The sequence below is a fragment of the Perissodus microlepis genome, chromosome 18, assembly GCF_051167445.1.
Source record: "Perissodus microlepis isolate ML-2025 ecotype Zambia chromosome 18, ASM5116744v1, whole genome shotgun sequence".
Lineage (NCBI taxonomy): Eukaryota > Metazoa > Chordata > Actinopteri > Cichliformes > Cichlidae > Perissodus > Perissodus microlepis.
Window position 1 is genome coordinate 8,525,464 of NC_140478.1, and position 26,284 is coordinate 8,551,747.

The 26,284-nt window shown below is 41.7% G+C and overlaps 1 protein-coding gene across 3 annotated transcripts; it reads right to left on the reverse strand.

The window, feature by feature from the left end:
* Positions 1 to 748: 748 nt before the first annotated feature.
* On the reverse strand, positions 749 to 25,219 carry sugt1 (SGT1 homolog, MIS12 kinetochore complex assembly cochaperone). Of its 3 annotated transcripts, none has more exons than XM_084912399.1 (13): positions 25,088 to 25,219; positions 24,940 to 24,985; positions 24,148 to 24,238; positions 23,879 to 23,948; positions 22,315 to 22,385; positions 17,542 to 17,595; positions 15,201 to 15,229; positions 14,944 to 14,969; positions 14,565 to 14,661; positions 13,044 to 13,151; positions 4,153 to 4,243; positions 3,122 to 3,294; positions 749 to 1,500 (listed from the first exon to the last, which is right to left on the reverse strand). In XM_084912399.1, the coding sequence occupies exons 1-13, from the start codon at positions 25,099 to 25,101 to the stop codon at positions 1,399 to 1,401; spliced, it is 972 nt and encodes a 323-aa protein (XP_084768525.1). In that variant the 5' UTR covers positions 25,102 to 25,219; the 3' UTR covers positions 749 to 1,398. The 3 variants fall into 3 exon arrangements, with proteins under 3 accessions (XP_084768525.1, XP_084768523.1, XP_084768524.1); XM_084912397.1 differs by having other exon boundaries at positions 24,940 to 24,988; positions 25,088 to 25,218; XM_084912398.1 differs by having other exon boundaries at positions 14,944 to 14,966; positions 24,940 to 24,988; positions 25,088 to 25,217.
* Between the last annotated feature and the right edge of the window lie 1,065 nt (positions 25,220 to 26,284).

The following is a 26,284-nucleotide window of genomic DNA, read 5'->3' on the forward strand; positions in this document are numbered from 1 at the left end:
CCAGAGTTCTTTAATGTGAGAGTTGCAGCTCTAGAACTCTTTAATGAGACTAAAGACTCTGTAGCCGTCACGCTCCCAGATCTTACCCACGATGCAAAGCGCTTAGCTCCTTTTGATGTCACGGAGCTGCCTCGGGCGGGGGTAGGGGGTAAGGATGGGGGCGGTGTATTTGTGTGTGTGTCAGGGAAAGCGAAGGAGTGTGTTAGTGTGTGTGTGTAAAAAAAGTGTTACAAAGCTAAGAGTTCCATCCAGAGTCACAAATGGGCGTTTGATCGTCACGAGAGATGAAACGATGTGTGATGAATTTAACACTTAACTCAGTGTGAGAGGCTTGATGATGTGGTTAGGAGGCTGATCCATATTAATGCTCTCTTGCCTCGGCAGGACGCCCCCTCACAGTTTCGGCTGCCGCATATATGCGATAGGAGGACGGGAGGCGCCCGCTCCCCTCACATCTCCCCTCTGTAAATCACCGCTCCACCTCAGGGCTGCATCCTCACCTGCAGCTCCGAGCTCCTCCACTCGATACCAATCGAAACCCACAATACATAAACCATATCCTCAAGCTGTCAACCGTATCTCAACTGCCTGAGCTCATATCAGTAATACCACATTTCATCGCTCCCAGCACATAATCACAGAGCACGGATCCCTGTTGTAATGTATTGCCGTTTTTGTGTTTGAGCGAGACTTTTCCGAGCTGCTCGAAAACGGTTTCCGGGAGACAAGAAACCATAAAACACGGGGCAAAGTTTGTGAGCCAAATCTTTTATTTACACCGAAGCTTGAATCCCACAGAGAGAGAGAGAGAGACCGGTGGCGAGCCAGACATGTCGCACACTTTCCAGATAAGTTGTTTTGCAGAGGACTGCTGTTTTTAGAGTGCAAAAAAGAGGAGGAAAACAAAAAAGCATGATCTGTGAAACACAATCAGTTGGTTTAAAGGTAGTGTTCACATATGTTTTAGCAACTTTTTTATACAAGTACTAATATTGCAAAGTCATAGAAGGCTCCCAAATATAAAGGCTGTGAGTGATTAGGAGGGGCGGCGGGAAGTTGAAGTGAAGCGCGTAAATTTTAAGCCCGATCTCAGTTCCCTTTTGAGTTCATTGGCCTTTAAAAGAAATCAGGTAATGTTGATCAATCCTTTCAACAGATCATCTTAATTAACCGAACATATATTGCAGAGAAGAGGCCATATGTAGTTTGCTTGGGTGATGGTGGGAATGCTTGGCTCCCTGCACTTAGTGACAAACACGAAGAAGAGGCGAAGCAGTGGCCAGCCATGCAGGCTGCAGGGTGGCGACGACGAATCCCGCTGTAGCTCAGGTGGACAGATGTCAAGAAAGATGATGAACTGAGGTGGGGGAGGGGGAGTGATGGAGAAGTAGGGGATGCTCAGAACTTCTTATACTCTGCATCATCGGGCGGTTTCACTTCCACTTTCCTGTTGGCTACATCTCCCCAGTTGGTGGTCAGGACCGTACCAGCTGACTCCATCTGCACAAAGAGAAGAAGTCACAGGTTTTCAGTAGCAGTTATGCAACACTTTCTCTCTGCTAGTGAGCCTCAGGTAAGTCCACCGCAGCAGTACAAGGTGACTGGTAACCGTTTAACTTTTCATTGTCCTGATGTTTTGTAACAAGAACTCGTGTTTAAGATGTTTAAGCTAAATGCAGAAATGACAACTGATCACACCGAAGCACGGCTGGCTTCAGGCTGTATGCTGGAAATGACAGTAAATACTTTTTTCTCCAGCATCATGAGATCATATCGTTAATGAATGCCCATCCGCGCCTTCATCCATCAACATTTGGCTGCAATCATACACACTTCCTTCATTACACTTTAATACACGCTCATTAACGAGACAATCTGTTCCTGCTGCATCAATCAACCCAGTGTGTGTGTGTGTGTGTGTGTGTGTTTACTCAATATAATGAGAATTGTGTAAATAATTACTGATGGAGCTTTGCATTTTCATAGCACCGCTAAAGCTTTAACTAAAGAAAATGAGAGCATTTTTTTTTTAATCTGGAACTTATTCTGATAATTGTTGCTGCAATTAGATGTTTGTGTAAGTCTGTGGGTTGCTGTCAATTAGGCATGCTAGAAAACTAACAGTCAACAACAAAAGTTTATTTGAGGGGCCAAAAGTCAAATTTATAATTGTCTTGGTCAGTTCCAATTAATGATTTTGCTTTTTTTTGGGGCCAAACATCTGACCTGCCAATTACAATTTTGGGCCATTGTCTTTCCAAAACCTAACAGAGCTGAGTGAGTCTATACACGGACTGGGGGAACCAATGTGGTAGATCACTGGCTTTCTTTAAAAACAGAAACAATACCCCAGTAATGCCAAATGATCGGTTGAGGATCTACAGCAACAACATTGAAATATTCAACCGAATTTTTTTCTTCTTCAAAAGACGTGATATGTTATTTGCTAATTGGCCAACTTTACATCTAGTCTGGGTTTGTTAAGCCGTCCCAGAGCTGTCAGCTAGCATAAACTCTTAATTTCCTTCAACTGCTTCCAGAGACCAGAGCTCTGTGTTGTTGTCGGTCAGTGGAAAGTGTTTAAAATAACTTTTTTTAATTAAAAGAAAGAAAAGTGCAAAATAAAAAAAAAAAAGAAATAAATGTTTTTCTGTTCTCTTCATGACTTCAATTCTGATTCAAAATAATAAATTATCATTAAATTATGCAAATAACAGCACACATTAAAACAGGTTTTTACCTGTATTAATGTGTGCAAACGTAACACATTAGACTGCAAAAGCCTGTAAATATGATGTCCTGTGGCAGCAGCTAACAGATTGGATCGATTTAGGTTAAAAGTGTAACTGATTTAAAAATGAAACAGGAAGGGCCAGACGTGGGCTGCTCAGGTTACAAAGATTAAACTTATTGACCTCTGTTATGCGTCTCAGAGTCCACTTCAAATAAAAGGTGGCCATCTAGGCAGACACCAATACACAGATTCTACGATGGAGGCGGTGAGGAAGGAAAATTAAACCTTTCCTTTTAGAACTGAGAAGAGATCGTTTTTGCGAACGAGCACGTGTACGACTGTTTTCAGTGTGAAACATGCGTAACGCAAGTTAAACATAATACTCACAAAGGATTTGTTCATGGCTCGTTTGACCTCGTCTGAACCATCCGAGTAGATCTGCTGGAAGAGCTTGTTGAGTGCCGCGTCTCCCTCCACCTGCTCATTTTTCTCCTCCTCGTTTATCTCCACCACCAACTTGTCCCACTTGCAGGTGTAGTGGGACGATGTGGGGTACTGGTCTGATGAAGAAAGAAATCTTTAAATTCCATCAGAGCCCAAAATAAAAAGAGCTCACTGCTTTTGTGAAAACACTTCAAATGTTCATTAACGTTTTTAATTAAATACGCTGATTTTGATCATCCAATCACAGCGCACAGACTCAACTGTCAGCTCGTAACCAATTTCACTCTCCTTGCCACCGAATCGTCCGACTTAGATGGCGAAGAATCCCATTGTGATTTGATTTCTATATTTTTCTGGATGCAATACACCCACCATAATCCCAACAAGAGATGGCGGGATGGGAGGGAGAGCAGGAAATGTAATCCAGATGCAGATTTACATAAATACAGCAGCAAAATGCACAGCAGACAGATTCAGGCCAAGTGTGGACAAACTGAGATGCCGTGCCATAAAAATTAAATGTCAAATATGATGTTTAAATGAAACCGCAGTCCAATTTAAAAGCAAGCGCAAATAAACAAGATGTCCTAGAGAATGAGCTGGAGGGAAAAAAACAACATAGTTTGGCTCCCCACTTAACTTTTACTCCCCCTTCAAACACACACTTACATAAGTAATTAATCCTGTCAGTAATAGGAATGTGTGGGTTAAAATACTGAGTCATATTCCGCTGTCATACCTTTCCCTCTCACTGCCTACTTTCGCCGTCAGACTAATGAAAGACTCTAGCAGGGCTCGACTGCCCACTCTCATTTTAGTGCAGAACAGACAAACACAGGAGCTTATATTGATCTTTGCAGAGAGAGGGAGAAATAAGAAGGGAGAAAAGGAGAGAGACAGGAGAACAGTCTGGTGGTGGTGGTGGTGGTGGGAGGTGGGGTGGAAGAGGGCAAATGTCGAAGCTGCGGACTGACTTGGATTGAAGTGTTTGACACTGGACTCGTGTCCTTCTCCCTCCAGCTTCTCCCATCTGACGGCTTCCGTCTTCTTCATCTTGATCTCCACCTGACGGAGGAGAAGAGGAGGAAGACACGAGAGGAGAAAAAGGGAGTTAACGATTCTTAAAAAGAAGCAAAAAGAAAGGAAAAAAAATGTTGTCTTTGGTGCGTAGCACGAAAATAACTCTTCCACTAAAGTGGCAGCTTAAAAGTTCGGGACATCAGATCATTATTGAGGCCGGAGAGACCGGCTTGTTCAGAGCCGCCGTCAACTTTGTGTGTGTGTGTGTGAGCGGGAGAGAGAGACACATCAGGGATATGCGGGGGCACAGCTCAATCTCAAACCTCACTGACAGACATACTGCACTAACGAGATGCCTGTCAGCCAGAGGGGCCAGTGTGAGAGACGGAGCGTGAGGGGGAGGAGGGCGGGAGATCCTAATTCCACACAGCAGCATCTGATCCGAATCATTACACCGGGAGAACATGGTAGAGGAAGAAAACAATGAGGGGAGAGAGGACATGGACACATGCTTTTAACACTGAGCCACACTGACAGGGCACATAGCAGCAAGACACGCGAGCAGCAGCTCCATGCGTCCCCCCGCCTCCCACAAACCTTCCACACACACACAGAGTCCACTTTCACCCATTAATGGTGCGTGTGTTTGATATGTGTGCATGTGAAAGACAGAGCTGGTGATGTCGGCGCAATTAAGGAACATTTCTGCTCTGCTAGGCGATGTGATTATTCATTTATGAGGGTGCCAAGAAAGGAGGTTAGGGACGGGGAGGCAGGGAGGCTGACTGACACGGACTGAGGTGTGAGCGAGGGGAGCAGATTGAGGGAAATGAGACAGTATGACTGCTGCTAGCTTCTCCGCCGAGGTGATGAGCTAGTGCGAGTGGCTTTACACTGATAGATCGCTTTGGTGTGTGTCAGCGCTTTCTGCTCCACAAAGGGCCTCGTGCACACGGCGAGGCATCTGTGCAGTGTCCGAAATTAACTTTTGGGCTCAGCTGCAAAGGGCTGAACAGCTTAAAAAACAAACAAACCCCAAAACACAAGGTGTCCCCTGAGAATACAGGTTACTGCTGGAATAATTCATTGCCGTTTTAAGCAGACCAGCCAGATTGTGCGAAAAGGGAGAATTCTTAATTTCTAGTACACCGTCTACTCACCCCCAGGTACTCGCACACACACAAAAGCTGGCATGCTTCAAAAGAAGTGCCTGTCAGAAAGTTTCTAAGAATTAAAAAGAGGCTCGCATCCCACAATTTCTTTTGGAAAAAAATGTCAATTTAATATTGACGCACAATTCAAGCGCCGATTCTGTTTTGTTGCTTTCTTCACTTTTTGTCACTGCAAAGAATTGCAACAGTTTGAACATCTTCCAAGTGAAGTGAGGCAGCCTGAAAACGTGTATTGTTTTCGGAATATGCAAATTGCTTATTGTGTCTCGCCCCTCATCTCGCGCATGTTACGCAACCATCTGTGGAGCAGCTTAATCCTCGGGTTGGCATGTAACTCTTAATCAATTTATCAGTAGGAACATGAAGAGCTGTGCTGGGAGATATCTGATTCTCTCAAAACTCACAGCCGCTGTGATGCTGTGTGAAATAGAAAATAAAGACAGAATGAAGGCATTTGGTAATTATTTAAAAGCCCAAGTTTAATTAAAAACCACACACAGAAAACATCTTAAAAGATCAAAAACGAGAAACTGTGTCATATTTTGAATTGTCTGCTGCCTTAATAATACGTGTAAAATGTATTTTGTCATTGCATTGCTTAAATAAGCAAGACCTCCACAGAAAAGGACTTTCAACGTGGCTCCACACATGTTTGAGCCAACACGCAGTTTTTGCATTTTTGCTTCTGTACACCAATCACAGACTTTCAGCTTTAACAAATAAAGGGACTGTCATCAATTTTCTGTGCATCCAAAAAGGTTTGCTTTTAGAAAGCATAGCTACAGTTATCCAGTGTGCATTTTTGTTTAAAAACTTCAATTTTGCGAGCCTCACTTCCAACACAGAGCGGAAACTTCACGCACTGTAAAAGCTGGATGATGTCCTCATCAAATTAGCTTGTGTTTGCATTCTAGATCATTCTCGGGTGGAGAACCGCGAACTTTCCCTCCACACTGCAAAACTAAAGCATGCTGAGTGCTACAGCTTTTCGTCTGCAAAAGGCTGCACACACACATGCGCACTGAGACATCAGCTCCAGTTCACTGGAAATGCAGTAATTTAAGATCTACCAGTCATACATAATTTCCTCAAAAACACAAACAGATGGCCAAAATGCAACGTAAAGAATTTTTAAATGATCCCGGAGACGTTTCTACGGTTATTTATTGAAGCTTGCCGATCAGTTAGGTTTTGCAAAAGCTCCCCACGGCATATTAAACACTTGTTTTTGACAGATCTACCTGCAGTCTGGGGCGTAGATGCCTTTTGAGCTCCGTTAGTGGTCTCGTGATGCTTTGAAGACTCGTGCGCACATCAGACCGTTAGTTCAAATCACCAATAACTGGTGTTCAGCCTGACACCGCTTTTGTAGCAGCACTAGTGACTCAAAACAACTTGCAGTCTATTTAGAGACGTCTTCATCTTTTTTTTTTTTTAAATCATGTGATGTTTTTTGTGCAATCCAATGAAGGAGTGGTGTCAAAAATACAGTAATCAAATTCTATCTGTCATTAAATTAGAAACCTATAAAGTTCTAAGTTTTCCTAAAAAACAGTGAAAGCAAAGGATCAAAGGCTGAGAGAATTAAATGTATTAACTTGGAATTACCAGACATAATATTTTTGTAGCGATGTGCATCGAATTGACACTGTGTTTGTTTCCGTGTGTGCTCCTAGGACATACAACATTAATCTGCTGCCACATCTGCGTTTCCTAGCTTTTAAGGGACATGGCAGGCCAGGCGCAGTGTGTGTGTTTCTCTGTGTGTGTTTCTGTGTGTATGACAGGCTTGTAAAGGGATGTGACAGCAGAGCCACAATCAGGGGCCACCACCCACAGGACCCCAGAGGCTGGACTATACAATCCTGTGCGACACAGACGCACACATGCTATTTACAGAGGGGCACTGAGGTCCCATGTCGCTTGTCACATGTGTTTGTAGCCATCGTCGCTCCCCCCCCTTCCTGCTAGGGGGCCGGCATCTTCTCCCTCTTTTTCCCCAGATGCCTGCGGATTTTGAAACAAGCTCGGCTAAAAAGGACACAAATGAAATACACATAAACGTTCTTCGACGTTGACAGGCGTGCAAATTAAAGAGGGGAGACGCCACTTTAGCCGTTCGCCCAAAAGAGATGAGTTTCGAGCTGAATGAAGGAGCGAGCGCTCATTCCGATACCGCTCGGCGTGTTTGCGTGCACGCCCACGTGTGCGCGTCAGCCGTCTGTTCTGATCAAACACACTGGTGTGTAATTGGCTCCCCGTTGTCGCGGTGACCCCTGCGGTTGGAATGTTTGCCATGATGGAGGACAGGACGAGGTCGCACTGACGATAATGTGCTAGAGATGACACGCGCGCACACGTGCACACTTCAAATAGTTCCTTTAAATGGCACAAGTGTGTTGAAAGATTACTGTTCAGCCTCTGTCATTGTACCAGAGTGAGTGAGAGTGTGTGTGTGTGTGTGTGTGTGTGTGTGTGTGTGTGTGTGTGTGCACCCAGCTTAGCTTCCCCCTGCTAAGTTGTCTTTAAAGACAGCGGGGAGATGAAGCGTAAACACTGTGGAGCACAGAGTGCAGGGCAGCCTGTTACAGACACAGACAGACCGACCAACATTGGTTGTGAGTCAACAGCTCTGAGGGAAATGCAGGTTTTTTTTCTTCTTTTTTTTAAACGCTCATTAGGGATGCATGCCATTCTGGAGAAACTTGATTTGCTGATGCCGTTGTTCATTTGAATGTTTTTATCCCCCCAGTGGCTTCCTGGCTTCAAAAGACGAAACGGCTCCAAAATATTTAAATGAGACATGCATCGAGAAAGCTGCTCAGTATTTCAGGGGGTTTCTCACGCTGTCATGCGCATGGGCTCGCACACATCCAGTTTATAAAGAGTTAGGAGTTCGTATGCCATTTTAAACGTTTGAATCGCCAATGAGGGCTTATACTGTTGGAGTGATGTGTGCATGGGGAAGGGGGCCGTGTGTGCCCGAGGAGCCTACTGGACCAGGGAACAGTTGGGTCTTTGTGGGACAGGAGGAAGGTTTGAGAACACCCTCTCTTGTTATCCTGAAGGGCGGTGTTTGTGTTTCTATCCACACACACACACACACACACACACACACACACACACACACACACACACACACACACACACACACGGAGAGAACGACAGAAGGTGTGTTTGTCTGTGAGAGAGCCATAAAGAAATTAGCAAAAGAAAAAGGAGGTAAATGAGGATAAAGGGAAAAAAGGCCTAAAAATAAAAAAAAAGACAGTAACAGTGGGTGGAGAGGGAGTCTAAGACCATCTTCAGCTGCGGTGTCTCTAAGACTGAGCCCTTGTTTAAGCTGCAACCCACGTGCACCTCTGGTATGCAGTGTCTGCTGTTGCCATGGAAAAGTGAGAAAGCAAGTAAGAGGAAATGTGGCTTTTTTTTTTGAAAGGGGGCAGTTTCTGTGCAGGTCAGCTTCTATTCGACACAGTGGAGCCAGTGGATATAATGCTCACAATACAGACGTCACATATATATAGAGAGACATACAGGTTATGCGGTGCTCCATTTCTATGCTTTTTGCGTCTTTGACACCATACAGTATGTAATTCCAGCACCCACCGTCGTCTACTGCCCTTTCATTCCCCCTGTGGACTTGCTGCAAAGTAAACATAACTCCCCTCATTGCTTTCAGGTGCGCTCTGGCTCAGCTTGCTTAAAGATTTTTGAGATGTTTATATAATACTATATCTTGTGAGACAACCCTTTTTTTGATTCGTTTTTGCTAGTGAGATATATATATTTATATATAAGTATTGATCTAACAGACAAAAACAGGCTTAATTCGATCAATCAACTGGGGGCTGAAGAAATGAGATGTGTGCATCAAGTTGATCTGTTTAAAAGATTCACTTGAACACATTAGAAGACGTCGCCTCTGTATATGCTGGAGAACGTCTCCAAGCCTCCTCCACGAGATACCTGGATGCTCACAGCACTCTGGGTATACGCTGATCAGGCATAACATTATGACCACTGACAGCTCAAGTGAATAACACAGATTATCTCTTCATCGTGGCACCTGTTAGTGATGGGCTATATTAGGGAGCAAGTGAACATTTAATAGTCAGAGTTGATGTGTTAGAAGCAGGAAAAATGGGTGAGGATTTGACAGAGTTTGAGACAAACTGACGCTGGTCAGACGCCTGGGTCAGAGCGTCTCTTGAACATTTCACACTTTCCGAACATTACTTATAACATTACCGATCTAATTCTGAGTTGCTCCTTTTCCAGTAATTTTGTTTGAGTTTGTTTGCTGGGTTTTATTTTTCGTTTTTCTTTTGCTGGGCCTCTAAAATGGAAAATTTATCACTGTAGTTGTGCCACTTATACCAGAATTGCTTTGCAGCTTAGTCCTGTTCACAGAGAACTGGATTATACATCATGGGAGTGAGGTAGGTTCATCTCAACGGGTGACACCTTTTTACCAGGTAAAGTCAGACTTTTACCTTCTTGGGTGTACATAGATCACAAACGTTCCAATCCTATACTTGGATCGGCTATCTGTCCGATGCTGGACCAGAAAGCAATATCAGATATTCTAAGAACAAGCTGATGTGTTCATTGCGCCGGTTTTTAAGCAGCCGAGCTAACACAGCATCGAGGAAGCTAACAGCACAGGGTTTGACAGTGTGGATGTATTTCGCGCCTGCAATGCAAACAGTTTCTTTGTTTTTCCTTTTCTCTTTGAACAGGACAAAAAAATGTGTGTTATTTTCTTCTTATTTATTTTTCATCTTGTTTATTGTCGATGTGTTTTCATCAACTTGATTAATATTTCATTTTACCTTTCTGTTGTGGGCTTCACTGCACGAGTGTATGTGAGAGCAGGAAAGTGAGTCTAGCACACCCATAAATGACTCACTAAAAGTATAGACGCATCACCAAGGTCACAGACTTGATTTTCATTAGAGAAGGTCTTAAAAAGCAGGCTTTTTAAGTACGCAAACTCCATTTAAGAAAAGGCTGTTAAATGAAAGACATCTTAACGCAGGTTTACACGTCTCTTAGCGTTCACTTTGTTCAGGTCATGCAATTTGCAACAGACATGTTTGCGTTCAAAATCCTCAAAGTTAGCTGACGTAGCTAAACATAGCACAGAGGCAAGACCAAGACCTGAGCAAAGCCCAGTAATTTGCATCAAACAAACAAGAGGCGGGGTTGTTGTGGAGTGTGTTCATCAAGCCTGAATGCAAACTTAATGATAATTGTATTTGGGGGAAGAAAAAAAAAAAATAAATCACAACACGCTTCATCAGTGCTGTTCTGTCTGCTGATAAGACATTTATATAACGCCGATGAGTAGACTCATCTTTAGTATTCTAATCATCTGCATAAATACCATTTTCATTCCATCGCTCTCTGCTTCTGTAGGTGGCTTCGGTACATTTTGTTCATCTCTTTTTCATTTCCCATAAAGGTCAGCTACCTGCAGATGGAATACTTCGGAAGATTATAATTTTATCAACTATAAGCGATAAACTTTTTCTCCATGTCGAGTCTAACTTTGGTAAGTAAACGATGAGAGTCATTTCAATATCAAGTATTTACCCACTTTTCAAATATGTAAGACTCACACGTTAAATCTAAAAGTCAGGAAAACTGATCAAAAAATGAGAAACTCAACTCTAATTGGCTGGGTAAAAAAAAACACACTCAAACTGTTGAGGTTCAATATTCGGCCCAGAAACTTGTATAGTTCTATAATTTCTTTAGTATAAATTACATTCTGAGGAGCTGATTTCTTTAAACCAAATAACTTGAAAAAGGCAGCCTCTACAGATGCTTCTTAAACAAGAGTCAAGAGAAAAGAGCAAAGCTTGATGGAGTTCTGTATTGACAAGACCGGAATGATCAATGCCCTAAAAAAAAAAAAAAAAAAAAAAAAAAAACCCAAATCCCCTCGTTAATGATGAAGAAAAAAAAACACAACCAACCAATCAAAACAAGTCACACAGAAGGCTGTCTTTTGATCTGCAGGCTAAAGCCTGACAGGGGTCTAAACCCTGAATCAGCACACACTCAGCCAGCACACTCATTAACCCACATCTTCTATAATATACACTAATTAGTCTATAGTAAAAAGTGCCCTTCCTACTCATTAGGTTCATAATCACCTTAAAAAGGGTTGAAGAACTCCGCGCGTACAGCCGTGTGTGTGTAGGAGTGAGGATTTGTGCATATGTGTGAATCTCCTGTTAGCTGCACAGATGAACTGCAGGAGCCGCACTGTATACAGCCAGAGTGGATTTTCTCATTTCTGCTCCAGCTGCAGTGAGCTTTACCAGCATTAAGGAATTATAGGTAGCAACAGTCTACTTTATACTGCTTTAAATCACTGGAGAGATTAAGATGTTGATCTCAGAGTGGTAACCAAAGTAATGATCGGTCACAATTTCACTAAGCTGCTTAAACTCGCATTAGCACACTTTTCCACGTTGCCTTTTTACTGCCATCTGACACCCGCTTCATTATCTTTTCTTTTTAATAAAGAAAAGTCTGAATCCACAGAAACCAACACGCCATCCGATGCATCTGCACTTCAGAGCAGTAACAACATTTCTACAGCGTGCAGCATTACTACATCCTATTCCCTTTACAGCGGCATAAAACGCGTCCCCCGACATGTTTGATAGTCTGCTGCTTTACTGTTGAGAGGAACTATTGGCGTGGCAGGGATAAACACAGTGCTCCCAATGATTCCGAGTAAAATTCAATGACTTTTCGTTGACTTTCAAAAACTCAGCGGAAGTGTTTCTATGAGCTAAAAATGTTGTTTCTTCCTCGTTTGTTTGTGTTTTTGCTACTAAAAAAAATTTGTAAAGTGGCACACAGACTTATTTTCTGCCAAAGCCGAGTCTGCTGTGTACAGAAAGCATCTCAAAGTATTTCCTGAATTCTCCGTGGCTTGAATACACCTTTTTAAAACTTCAAAAAGATTCCAGAAATGACCTGGCAATGATAAACTGTATTCTGGCAAGCACATCATCACCCCGTATGAGGCCATTTATTATCTCAGCTGTTTGAGTGTTGGTCAGCCGGGGTCACTGTGACCCCAGACTGGACAAAAAGCAAGCAGAATACACACGTCTCAATATTTTCAAAGTACATTTTACAGAACAATGGACCCTTAACACAACTGCAGGTCTGATACGTGTGGTCTGGTTCTGCTTCATGAATCGGTCTTGATTAAAAAAAAGAACATTTAAAAAGTCTTTTAAACCTGTCAAAACACTAAAATCATGCTCGATGTAACTATGCACAGCTGCTACTGTTAAAAACAATGGTGGGAATTTTAAGCGTTTCCCCCACAAAGATGATATTTGACCCTTGACGACTGTTCTCGAACCCTTAATGACGGGTTTTGCCACCTCATTAAATTTCAACAAAGACATGGTTTGTTGACCGTTGGGTTTTCCCAAGGGTAGCCCTAGTTAGAGATCACCCTCACCAAATTCTGATCACACGCAATCATTATGTTCTGAAGTCAGGCTTGAAATGTGATAGAAACCACTCAGGGGGTAAATCTGTTTGTATTTTCCAAACTAAGTACGCGTCCAAGGGGGAAACAGTTAAAGATTTTTTTTACAGCACATTAACTCCGATAGCTAAAGTTAAAGTGATACCTTAGTGGTGAGGATCTTGAAGCTGCTCTGTTGGGGGACAACAGGGTGCAGGAGGTGGAGGTTGAGGTTGTAGTTATCCCCTGATGGCAGCTGTATTGTGGCAGACATCTGAAGGCATCACACACAATAGATATAAGTTATTTCCCCTTATATACTGGCATTAGCTTTGGTAGTAAACAATTTGTGAAATATACACATATGACATGGTTTTAAAGGTAGGACCATGTCCACGAAGTATAAATAATAAATAAATATGGAACCATCTGCAAGTTGGAATTGTTGCATGAGTATACAGATTTTACGGCACAGCGATCCTTAGAAAAAAAGAGATAAGGAGGGAGGGGGTGGGGTCGAAGGTGTCAGAGTGTCCATGAGAATGATCATCTGATGTGGCTGGTGTGACGGCCAGTAGTATCCTCAACCTGTCCCCCTCAGCCACACAGTGACCAGTGACGGGGGGGCATCAGACAGCTCCTAACGGCCTGTCACTCACTCGAGCAGGGTAGGTGGGCGGCTTGTTGTTTTAGAGGGACAGGGCTTCAGCTACGGCCCAAACCCTCACACTTCTAACATGCTCATCACTTGGCAAATGTGACACTCATGCAGTCTTGTACTTCATTCCTTTCGAATCAACAGCACACTGCCCCAGCAGTGTATTCAACTCTAATCTGCAACCTAACGCTTCACTAAAAGTGGACTTTTCTGATTTTGGACCCATAATGAATGAGGAAAAAAGAAAAAAAAATAGTTCACTGGGGATAAAAGCTTCGAAAGTTAGCTCAAGTTGCTTTTGGGCAATTCCACAAAACTACCAAAGCCTTAATATTCATTTCAAGTTGAATTCCTGCACTGTCTGTAGGTATACAGCTTCTGCAAACGCAGTCACCAGGGAAAATAAATGGAACTGCCGCCTTTCATCTTTAATTTCTTTTGTATATACTGACCTAGTAAAAAATATATGAACTTATCTGTAGTTTGCACCACGGTAGGAGCTTAACAAGTGACTGTGTGATTCGAAGCGAGTGAACAATTTCTTTTGAAATGGGGTAAATTCAGTTTGTTATTCTATTAGGAAAGACAAAGCTGTTCCCTGGGGTGCCCCACAGTTACCCCTCGGAGAGAGGGAAAGAAGGCAAAAGGCAGAAAAGAAAAGAGTAAGAAAGAGTAAGAAAGGGAGGTTGTCCCTAGAGGGTTCTGCAGCTGATCCTAGATCAGTTATGCCTTCCATCTATAGACAATTAGGAGGTTGGAGAAGCTGGGGAGGGTAAATTGTTCTTAGATCTGTACTTTGGGGGCAATGTTAACAAGGCACCACTGGAGGCATAGTTGGGTCCATGGGGAGTGTGTGTGTGTGTGTGTGTGTGTGTGTGTGTGTGTGTGTGTGTGTGTGTGTGTGTGTGTGTGTGTGTGTGAGACCCATCTAATGGGCCCCCCTGAGGAAACACCCAAGAGCTAACCCATCTCTGCTCCACACACAGAGCAAACAGAGACTCAACACAGCATTCAAGTGTGTGTTTATACCTCCTTTTCCATGAAGCTGACATGCACGCCATCCTTGGGTACATTTTTCACCATCACTGTGACAATGACTTGCGATTCTGTTTGGTACCAGTCGTGCCTGAAAGACAAACGATTAAAAACACAAGAATTAACAGCAGAGGAAGACTTATTTGAATTTGACCCCTTAATCCACTTATTGCGACAAAAATGGAGATTTCATGCATAATAATAATTTTAAAAAGCAGCCATCTTCATTAACATATATTTTCTGTGTACATGGGATTTACATTTTTATAAAGAAAGGGGCTGCTTTGAAGCACTGAGGCTCGGTTGAATATTAACTCTGTATAATAAATAAACAGCAATACCAGATAGGGCGTATTTACATTTGTGCACTTACTTCACAGGTGGAGCCGCTGGTGTCTGCTGGGTCATTCAGCCCACGAGACGAGATGACAATTAGAGAGGAGGACGTGGTGGGAAAGCAAATGGATGAGACAGAAAAGCACAGGAATGAGGAGGGGGGGTGAAAAAAAAGCCATAACAACAACAAAAGAAGCTTAGTATGGCTTCCTTGTTTGAAGCCAAAGCGTGGACAAAGCCGCGCTTGATGCTGAGAGCAACAATGCCCCCAGGTGGCCTCAAAGAGAAACTCACCGTGTTGACGTTGTTGTTTTGTGTCTTATCTGTAGGTGAAAAAAAGGAAAAAGGTGGGCTTTCAGCTCGAAACATTTAATACACCCATAACTGGCTTCACTGATCTCTGTTAAAACATGACTATTAGATTACTGTATAAGAGCAGAGGTTCCAGCGCCAATTTTAAATGTATCTATAGGTGAATAACGGACAATAGGCACAACACAACATAAACAGACACACACATACACTCTCTGAGCCTCTCCACCAGTTTGTTTACTGGTCCAGCCACGCCCATTAAAAGCCCTGTGAGCCCGAGCGAGCCCAAACACCGTTTACCAGCATGCTGTCATACATTATTCACAGACTTCATTACATAGATAGATGAGATGATAGGAGGCGTGTTAATGTTGTCTTAATGAGGTCGAGCTTGAAGTGACAAGGAGGGGGGGGCTGCTTGTGTGCGACTGTGTGTTCTGATGCATGCGGGGTGCCACATGTGATGGAATAACCAGGTGCTGTGTGTGTGTGTTTGCTCGCAGTAAACACAGTCACCAGGAAAAAAAAGAAGAAAAAAAAGAGGCTGTTCCCGGTGTGAGCAGTAAGAGTGTGTGTGTATGCTGTCTGCAAGCCGGCTTATCAAAGAGGCTGGGTCTCATCGGGGGCTTTCAAACATCAGTAACGTTAACTCTGATGAATCACGCGCTCCTGGGAGTACGTATGCACGCGGGTGTGAAGCGTGTTTGTCAAAACTCATGCTCTTGTTTACTTGAGATGATCCAGAGGGCCCAGGCATCAGCAGCAAACAGAAACACACCACGCAGACATGGCATGCATCTTTTATTGGACTAAGCAGCTCAGCCTCCACCACTGTGAGCACATACTGTAGATCCATGGACATGTGCGTGCTCATTTGTTTGATCAGATGGGCTGATCTGCTCCCTGACTGTGCCATTTAGCTGCGCGTTTGATGGCAGGCAGTAAATATGATATACTGCACAAGTTAAAGTTTGCAAGTCTGAAGCTTGTTTGAACTAAAAGTACCCCAGGCAGTTTTGTTTACTTACATTTAGGGTGTTACAACACAGATCCCCCCCCCCCACAACTTCAGATGCATTATTACTGGTCAAAGTTCCATAAAACTACAGTGTTGAGCAAAAGTCTCGAGCCCCCTATAATTTCTTTATATTTTGCTACAAATAGGTCCAGTTATTCACTGAAACGTGGAAACCTTCACTGAAAAAGGCAGCTTTATTCTTCAGCACAGCCTGGACTCGTTTTTTTTGTCATTTCTGTAAGTCAGTAATGTTGAGGTTTGGGCTCTGGGGAGGCCAATCCATGACTGACAGTGTTCCACTGTGTGTTTTTCTATCCAGCCATGCTTTTACTGCATTGACAGTGTGTCATGCTATACAATGAAGCTGTTGTCAATCAAATGCTTTCCAGATGTTACTGCATGGGGGCTCGACATCAAATAGTAATTTTCTGTGTTCATAATTCTATGAATATTAAGCAGATTTCCAGATATTCAACATGACTGCAGTTCCGCAGCACTGACTGCTGTACATACTGACAATGATTTGAATCAAAAATTCTAATCAGTCCACCAGAGCACCGATTTCCACATCTCTCAGGTCCTGTGTCAGGTCTTTTCCTATTTCTTCGGAACAGCACATTTTGATACTTTTTATCTTATCTGTTTTTGGTCAAACACACAAAACACACTGTGCACACGATGACAAGTTTTCTGACAACAGCTCTTCAGGATTCACCTTGTTAGTGTGAAAATGTCAGACTGTGTTATCATTGGCATTTTCTGAAGATTCAACTAAAGAAATGGAAATAAAATGTGTTTTTGTTACAGAGTCCTAATGGCAAAGTGCCTACAGACAATTAAAAATACTTGCAGTGACCAGTGCTACCCCTCAGCCTCTTAGAAGATGCACCTATAATATCAATTTGAAAATCCTATATTGCCTCGTTCTCGAGTTATCGTGTTCACAATCTTGGGTGCTCATGCCACCCGCCCACCGGGGTGACGACAAACCCCATCAGCCTTTTTTGGCTGTGGGGTTAAAATTGCTCTTTGCCTAGTTGTCTGTTATGTGTAGATATGTCACTGCTTCATCCCTTGATTTAGATGCATTTTGCATGTGTAAAAGATTCACTGGTCAAGTGTTAGCTTGAAAGAATAAAACCTGATTCTTCTGAAAATTGTTAGGTACAAGGAGTGGACTGAAAATGAGTGAAAAAGTAGCCAATGTCCAAAGAGAAACTTTGAAAGACTTTCAGAAAGCCTGATGAGCTATTGCAAACTATGGCTAGATCAAGACTTTTGCACAGTACAGAGAGAGCTACTTACTTTCCATCATCTCCTCACACCGCTTGATCCAGACCTCAAAGGTTTTGTCAGAATCTGCAAAAAAAGAATAAACACTCTTACATGTTTAACACTAAGTAAACACTGCAACACAAAAAGTCATTACAAAAACACATAACTGCATCAGTAGCTTGTTACTCAAGTCTCAAGTGCTTTAAAGAGGACATGAAACACAACACATACAAAGGCTAATTTATATCACAGTCCTCATTCATAAAGTGCTTTACAAAACTGAACATTACAGCTAACAGGTGGACTTTCCCGATCACTTTTGTGCTATCCGCCCTTGGTGCTGTATGTGCTGTATGTAATCCCTTAAAATGATTTTTGTTGTTAGTAGAGCAGGGCGATATGACCAAAAATATTTATCACGATATACATTGGAAAATTTGCGATAACGATATAACTGACGATATAATTGACACTAGACAAAATACTTTACAACTCCTCAACTTTATTAGTGAAAAAAAAACCCATCAATGTATTTTCACTTAAACAAGCAGCTGTTTTTTATGTGCATTAAAGTTATATAAAAAATGTAACAGTGCAAATTCCTTGCTGACAGTTTAACCAAAAGACATTTCCAGTGGAAATTGGCCGACATATCCTCAGCATAACCATGTACAATATCCACAAAACTTAAAAAGAGGTTATACACACACAATATGGTAATATTATGTTGAAGCACAGTACGTATCACTCCGCGAGGCTCCTGCCTACGACAGCCGTAATGCTCCGATAATCCATCAAGCGGTGCGGCTTCGTAGCTTAGCAAAGTCGTACTAAAACATTTGACAGATTTTCGAGCGCCGTGTACCACATAAAATCGTTTCGAGGTCAGTAAACACAACCAGAATTCATACATAAGGCACACGGGATTATAAGGGGCACTGTCGATTTTCAGAAAAATCAAAGGATTGATTTTAAGTGTGCTGTATTTTCCAAAAAACACAGTAATAACGACAGCCCGCTAGCATGCGCTACCAGAAATAGTGCTTTGTTGTGTATCTGACGGACGAAAGCTAAACCAGTTCCACACCACTGAAGTTGCAGCATTTTTACAAACCAATTCTGGTTCATCCGTTTCATTTAACGATCCGCTTTTGCTCTTCACATTCTGCGTCGCCGCCATGTGCGTATGTAAACAAAGGCACTGCGCATGTGCGTTTTACCCATATTCTATCGCGATATTTCATTTTCCTATCGTTGCCCAAAATTACACCGGTATTACCGTGAACGGTATGATATAGCCCAGCCCTAATTGTTAGTGTCCTTATTTTCCTCTGAGCCATCAATTCCGTCACCTGTTAGTTAACATAAACTAACTAAGTCTATTAGCCGCACCAAACCAACCACGTGACGTAACGTTTCGTACTGACTGAAGATGGCGCTACACGTGTTCTCAAAACTTTAAGCACTTATTTCTTAAATCCAGCTTCACAGACAGAGTTACATCTATGTCAGTTTTTGAGAGCAGGGCTCCGTGAGTTAAATTAGCCTTTATGTGCGTAGCATTTCATGTCCCCTTGAAGTAAAGGCCAGTCAAGGTTGAAGGTATTCGTTTCAAGGCATTTCATCTAAATCAGGAAATCACTCATAATCTGACTTGGTAAGCAGATGTCCAAAAACACTGTACATGCCCGAAGAAGGTAGTTGGAAAATAAAGTTCTTGCATCACAGCAATGTTTGTTTGTTTTTTGTTTGTTTTTAACTGTGCATTATTTTAAGTCTCTTCATCTCCCACTGATTTACTTCTAAAAACAAATTCACTAACTGCTCCTTGAAGACACTCGGGCAACTTGCCAAACTGCCACTAAAGCCCTAATCAGTCAATGCTCCATAATTTCACCTGTGAGAAGCACAATGACAGCTTGTACTGCAAGGAAATATTTGTGTACAACGTGCTTATCAAACACTACTGAAGCCTAACTAACATTAATGCTTTAGTATCACTTTATTCACACTATGCAGGCCAGCTATAGTTAACTGACTGTATGCTGGAGAAGTTTAATTTTTCTGGAACATTCCTTCCCATGTAAAGACTTTACTTGCGTGGGGTGACCAGCTAAATCAACAGTGGCCGACTGGCGACTGAGTTTAGCATAATTTAATTTTTTTTTCATATGAAGTCCAACTGAAGGCATCGAGTTCATTCATAAAATGAGAGACAGCTAAATATATAGTCCTGTTATACATTTGTCACCAAGTACTGGGAAAATACTAGTAAAATAATGTGCAGCCGATCCAATTCCCAAAATGTTCAAGCACTCTTTTGGAACAGTGTTAGTGGGATTATTGCAATACTGGAATTTGGAAAAAAATTACACCACAACTCTGAGGACATGTTAGATTTAGATTTAAAAAAGACAAACCTGAGAAGGCCACAACGTGACAGTGAAGTACACTTGCTTTAAGACTTCTAAAGGAGGATCCAAACAGGAAATGTTTGGCCTGCGAAGTATGCCTTGTAGCTGACGTTTGGTCACTAGCAGTCATTCCAGGTACTGGTCGTCAAGGTAACCCCTAAATATATTACTAATCTGTCATATGTCCATCAACGGTATCCTTTGTTATTCAGTCTGTTGCCTTAAAGTTGAGAATAGTTTAACACAGGACAAGCCACCTCACGTTGCCAGCAGTTATTTCACCAGCCATGGCTTTAAGTTACTGAATGTCACTGACACTGACTGTCTGTGGTCTGTGTAGTCACCTCCTGTATGTACACCTCTTTAAGATGGTGTATTGGTCTAGAAGCCCCTGAGACTGAAAAAAGAAAAAAAGAAGAAGAAAAAAAAAGCCCAGTACTGTGTGTTAAGGACAACCATCAGACGCCATTCACAGTACTAATACGTAGCACTAATACAGTTCTCATGGTGGGTTTTCATTTGATTTACTGCGTTGGGCAAGCACAGGTGATACCACTGCAATGCCTGTTAATGCTAATGGTTTCCAACTATTCCACTGCTCTCCATGTGGTAACGACATGCAAAGATTTGGAGCAATGCATCTGCAAATATGTTGAACTACCCAAGCACCAACTACACACATGTGAAGAACACACAGGCTGTTCTAATGTAAGAACTGAATGGAGAACGGGGAGTTTGACCACATCAGTGAATTACAGTCTACATCCAAGTCTACTCAGACTTGACCATTTGAATACAGAATGTCATCACTTTGTTATTTTATCTTAGGGCTGGGCGATATGGCCTAAAATTCATATCGCGATATAATTTGAAGCATGTGCGGTAACGATATATATCACGATATATTCTTTTCTTCTGTATAACTTTCCACAATTTTCCACACTAAAAATCCTTTAATTTTCTCAAAAATCAAGAGTGTGCCTTATGTATGAATTCTGGTTGTGCTTACTGACCTCGAACCGATTTCTGCGTGCAGAAATGTGTTAAAAAATGTTTTAGTACAACTTTGGTAAGCCGCACTGCTTGATGGATTGTCAGAGCATTACGGCTGCCGTAATGAAAAGCTTCGCGGAGTAATCTGGGTCCAAAACTCCGTCCACTTCAGGTCCCAAAGTCAAACGAACACTAAGAGTTAAAAACGGTCTAAATTCTTTCATCTTTAATTAAATCATCAGCGTTGCTGCTTTATCGGGTGTAACAGTTAAGTTTTACATCCATGCATCCATGAAAACAGAATTTATTAAATTTAACGGAGTTAGAAGTTAACAGGAAGTTAGCTCGCTAGTTTACACCTAAACATTTCATACCATGTTCTGATTGAGTGATTTCTGAAAAAATGAAAACGTACAGCTCTGCTACCACTTCCAACATAAATGAAGACAGAAAACTAAACAGCAGTGGCGTTTGCAGGGTTACTGAAGTTGGACTACCTGAATGTCGTGCTACGTGATTGCTAGCAACACAGCTATGTTAGCATAACATTAGCACAGTGAAGCTAGAGGATGAACGCCAACTTTTTTTCTACTTGATAAAAGTTAACGTGAGGTATTCTGGTGGTCAGGGACAAATGCAATCGCATAGCAGGATGCTATACACGGGCCAAACTTCAGTCAGGAGAACAACTGAGATCATTCATCCACAATACGAGGTTAGTTATTAATATACTGCAACAACATGGGAATAGAGCAGCTGCCAGAGAATTCAACATTAATGAATCAATGTTACGGAAGTGGAGGAAGCGCAGTTTTTGGCTTTCCCCATATTTCAAAAGTGCTTCACCTTTTTGCTATGACTGTCGCCCGCCATAATTTGCAGATGATAATGTTTTAGCCGCTGCGATGCTTTCGACCAAAACAGGCGCAGTTTGATGACATCATCAACATACGCTATTGCGATAGAGCGATATAGTCAAAATCTCTCATAACTGTCTGTCACAAACCGCAAAATAATTCTGCTGTTATGGTAAGATTACAGTAACCTTGACCTCAGATGAACAAAACCTATGCAGTTCATCCATAAGACCAAGTGAACATCTGTGCCAAATACGAGGACAGAAAAAAAAAAAAAAAGAAAAAAAGAAAAAAAAAAAAAAAGAGGTTTGTTCTCCAGAATGTGACGCATGGATGTAAGATGTCCAAAAACATAATGCCTTTGGCTAAGGTGGTCGTCACTGTGTAAGTCGTAAAAAAAAAGCCCTAAAGATAAGGCCCAAAATTTAGCCAAGAAAACAATGAGGAGAGCAAAGTGGACAGGACACTGCTGCGAACAGTAGTTGGTACACAGTGGAATTAAGGAACCTGCACTTGAGGCCAAAATGAGCTGCACTCACCGTCCAGTTGGTGTCCCTGAGTGAAGGCTGCATGCGCTGACTCATAGTTGTTCAGGTGATATTCGGCTATTCTGCAGTTGGGCGAGAAAAACATGCCACATGAACTTAGATCAGACAATCTTGGAAAAATAAACGCAGCTTTATCTGACAAACAACATCTGTATGATTTACCGTGTTAAAGCAAAATGTTGTGGTAGTTTTTGTGGATTAACTTCTGAGGAAGCGCAGAAATCAGACTTTTTACTAGTATAACTTTAAAAGTTTCCGACAATTCTTACATTGCAAGGCGTAAAACGTTAAGTTTTACATAATGCAACCACACCAAACTTATATTGTGACCACGTAATAAGAACAATAAAGAAAAAATATAGTTACAAATTGCTTTACAAAACATGATAAATATATAAAAACAAAGAGGCAACAAATTAAAACAAGGCATAAAATCTGAACATGCTGTGTGAATAACAGGTGAATAAACACAACAAAAAGAAATAATAAAGGGGCAGTAAAAATAGATTTACTATGAAAATGGTATGGTAACAGAAAACACTCAAACACCTATGTAATGAGGGTATTGTGGGAACCATTAGAATTGTCTGACCCGACAAACGCAGCCAGTCGCTCAATTAATACCAACCAACTAAATCTACAGTGCGGGTAGGATGAGCCCATGCATGGTTTTAAAGTAACAACAAATACAACTTTAATAAAAGCTTCAAATCAGCTCAACTTTAAATCACTTTGTTTTGTCTCTGTGAATTTGTTTTGAATGAGATGAAGGCGGGTGACTGAATTTTGTCTGAGACCCGAGTAGAGTGGATTACAATAGTTCAAACGTGATGAGACGAAGGCCAGGATGACTCCTCCGAGGCCCGCTTGACATGAAGAATGTGAAAAAGCATGACAGTACGACCTTGGTGATTTGTGTGTCAAAACAAAGCTTTAACTGAAGTTTGTTTGATGGACGAGGACAGGTTTTCAAAATTTTCCTTTAAGTTAGAGGTCAGGTTTGGGGTGTGGGGGGAGCACTGAACAAAAGGCCTTCAGAATTGAAATCACTGAGCTGAAAGACGTTTTGTGACAACCGTCAGATAACATCAGAAACATGAGCCATACACAGCATGTTTCATCCCATCTTGTCAATAAAGCTGGCTGTGCATTTGTGTCAGAAGGGATAATTTTTTAATCAATTAAACTATATGTTTTAATTATTATTTTTGTTAATTTACCTTTTTTTTTTTTAAGTGGTGAGATGAACATATCAAACGGTGAATGAAGTGCAGTCTAAACTGAGCTAAACATCTGCATGCCAGGGTGGACCCCTGTGGGTTAGGTTGGTTATTCTGAATAGGCCATGGATGTGAGGAAGGCCCACAGTGTTTTTTAAGCTTTTCTTGTAGTGTAAAGTATATTTGTACATTGCTTATAAAACTAACCACACCTGCGAGCACTATTTGGGGATTGTCCTCACTTGCCATTTTGCCCCTTTTAGAAAATTTGACCTATGGGTGGTCAGTCAGGCTAGAAAACTGCTATGTAAAGGCGTGCATTTCACAGTCCATACCCTGTGCGCATGAAAGCAAGGGAGAGGCTGGGTTTTAGCTGTTGTGCTTTCTTGGCGTCATCAGCAGCACCTGTGGACACAAAACAAAAATAAAAAAATTACTATGTTTCTTTATGCAGTGCATATATCCAGGCTGAGTCACATGCAATGTAAAACCTCAAAAGCTAAACAACAGGTATTTGTAATGCTCACATAATGTTCATGCACTTCATAATGCATCAAAAATGCTATTAGTGTGGTCTGTTTCCACATGTGCTGTGCAGACTTACAGCTGTAGTTCTTGAGCAGTATGTGGGCATAGGCACGCTGACAAAACCACTCAGCGTTCTCTGAGTCTCCTTGTAAGGCCTCGTTAAGCTCCTGAAAATAATAACGAGGTTGCTATTATTGTATAAAGGGCTTAAAATCGTGTTTTCAGCTTCAAGAATTGTGGCAGGAAAGAAACTTCTAGAAAAATGCTTAAATCGAAAGTAGCGCTGTTATGCATCTGCAACTTTCACTTTCGCAGTCGGATATCGTTATAGAACAAGCAGTTCTCCGTAAATCTATTTGAATCTGTGTTATTCCTGCAAACCAAACTGTAATAATTTTCATAATACTGCCCCGGTTAGTCACATAAATAACCGCAGATTCACCAGAGGCTTTTAAAACAGCAGAAATAAACTTCACTGGTTTAGTCTGTTCACAGTTGACACCAACTTCATGTCAGGATGACAGGGCTAGTATCCAGCAAGCAGACTATTTCGAGCTAATGTTATGTAGTAATACCTCCTCACGCATGAGACATATTTAATTCTTAATGGTATTAAAGAAACAGGTGACCGTTTGATATGATAACGAAGCGATTCTGGGATTACTTTTATTCATAACTAAATAGGGCTAGCAAACATGTTGGCTAACTTCGCTAGCTCGTTGGTAATATCAGAAACACAAACACCACGGGTATTACTCAATTTCCTTTCTAGAGTAAGTCCACTGAAATTAACGTTAAATGGACATCCTGCAAGAGCCACCGTGCATCGCACAAACTTGTTTGTGGCTAACTGAGGCTAGTGTTTTACCTGCAGAGCTTTCTGTGGATCTTCGTCAATGAAGCTATCGGGGAAGCTGCTAAAAGCAACAAAAAAGCAAGTTAGCGTTAAATAACTGAAAGAAAAGAAATGTCTGCTGCTATAAGAACAGTTCATTGATAGATTTAGATGAACAAACCGTTCGGTTGCCATCTGCTTCTGTGGATGTGCACTGTTTCTGGAGTGACAGGAAAGTTCTAGATGTGAAGACTACGAGAAACGTGATAGCGGTAACAGTTACAGCTCAAACACAGCAGAGAGCCTGTCAACATCCGGCTGCGCACAGCTCATACTGCCTCTACTCCCCCTAACGGCCCGGAGGAGTTATTGCAAATCAGCGATAACTTTTTTGTTTGTTTTTTTGTTTTTTGTTTTTTTAAAGAGACGATTTTCTGGACAGCGAATTAGGCGGCAGATCTGTCAAAGAATAGAAACGTTTAAATTGAAACTGGGTACGGTCAGCCACCAACAAATGTATAATAACATTAATGAAAATAAGAATGGGGTTAATATAATATAAACACAAAAGATTTAGACTCCCTCAGACTGTCAGGAAACATAAATGATACAATATATCAGAGAATTACGGAGACATGGCTTATCTCAGTCAGACTTCAGTCAGACTTCCTGTGAGAGCTGTGGTACAATGAACCTATTATGTTAGCACAAAAATGTCCAGTGATTCATTGGGAGGATGAAATGCTCCAACATCAGCTGGATCTGTAATCAGACAGAGAACAACAGAAATAAGACAGAGAATCGGCTGTGGGTTGTAATGTTGACAAATTTGTGTGGCACGTCTCTTTAAGGAAATAATGCGAGACGGTAAAAGACATCCATTCTAGGTAGTCGTGTGCATTATTAACATTCACATCTGGAAAACAAGAGGTAAAGTAGCTATTTGATCAAAAGATAACTACCAGTGACACTGCATGTGTTTAAAAATATTGTTGCTGATCTCAGGAGGAGGAAAACATTTGGACTGAAGAATACTCCTCTTCCCTGGGACATTTTAAGTATTTAGTGTTATCTATCCTTGTACATGCTTTATGTATGTGTAACATGTAACATCCTGTTGAATTCAGTTGCGTATGTCCACAAAGACCAGCAGGTCAGCTGATCACAGCCGGTACACTAAGAAAATCTGCTGGAGCTCACAGAATAAATTATTGTGAGTTCTCATTCTTTTCCCCACACTAAACCTCTACAGTGGATTTTGGGGTTTCCCCATGTGCAGAATCCACTTTAACCCCTGACTGTACACATTTTCTTGTTTAGAGGAAAAGTCACCCTCTACACTGCAGGCAACACAAAATAAACTTCTCCTTTTTCTATG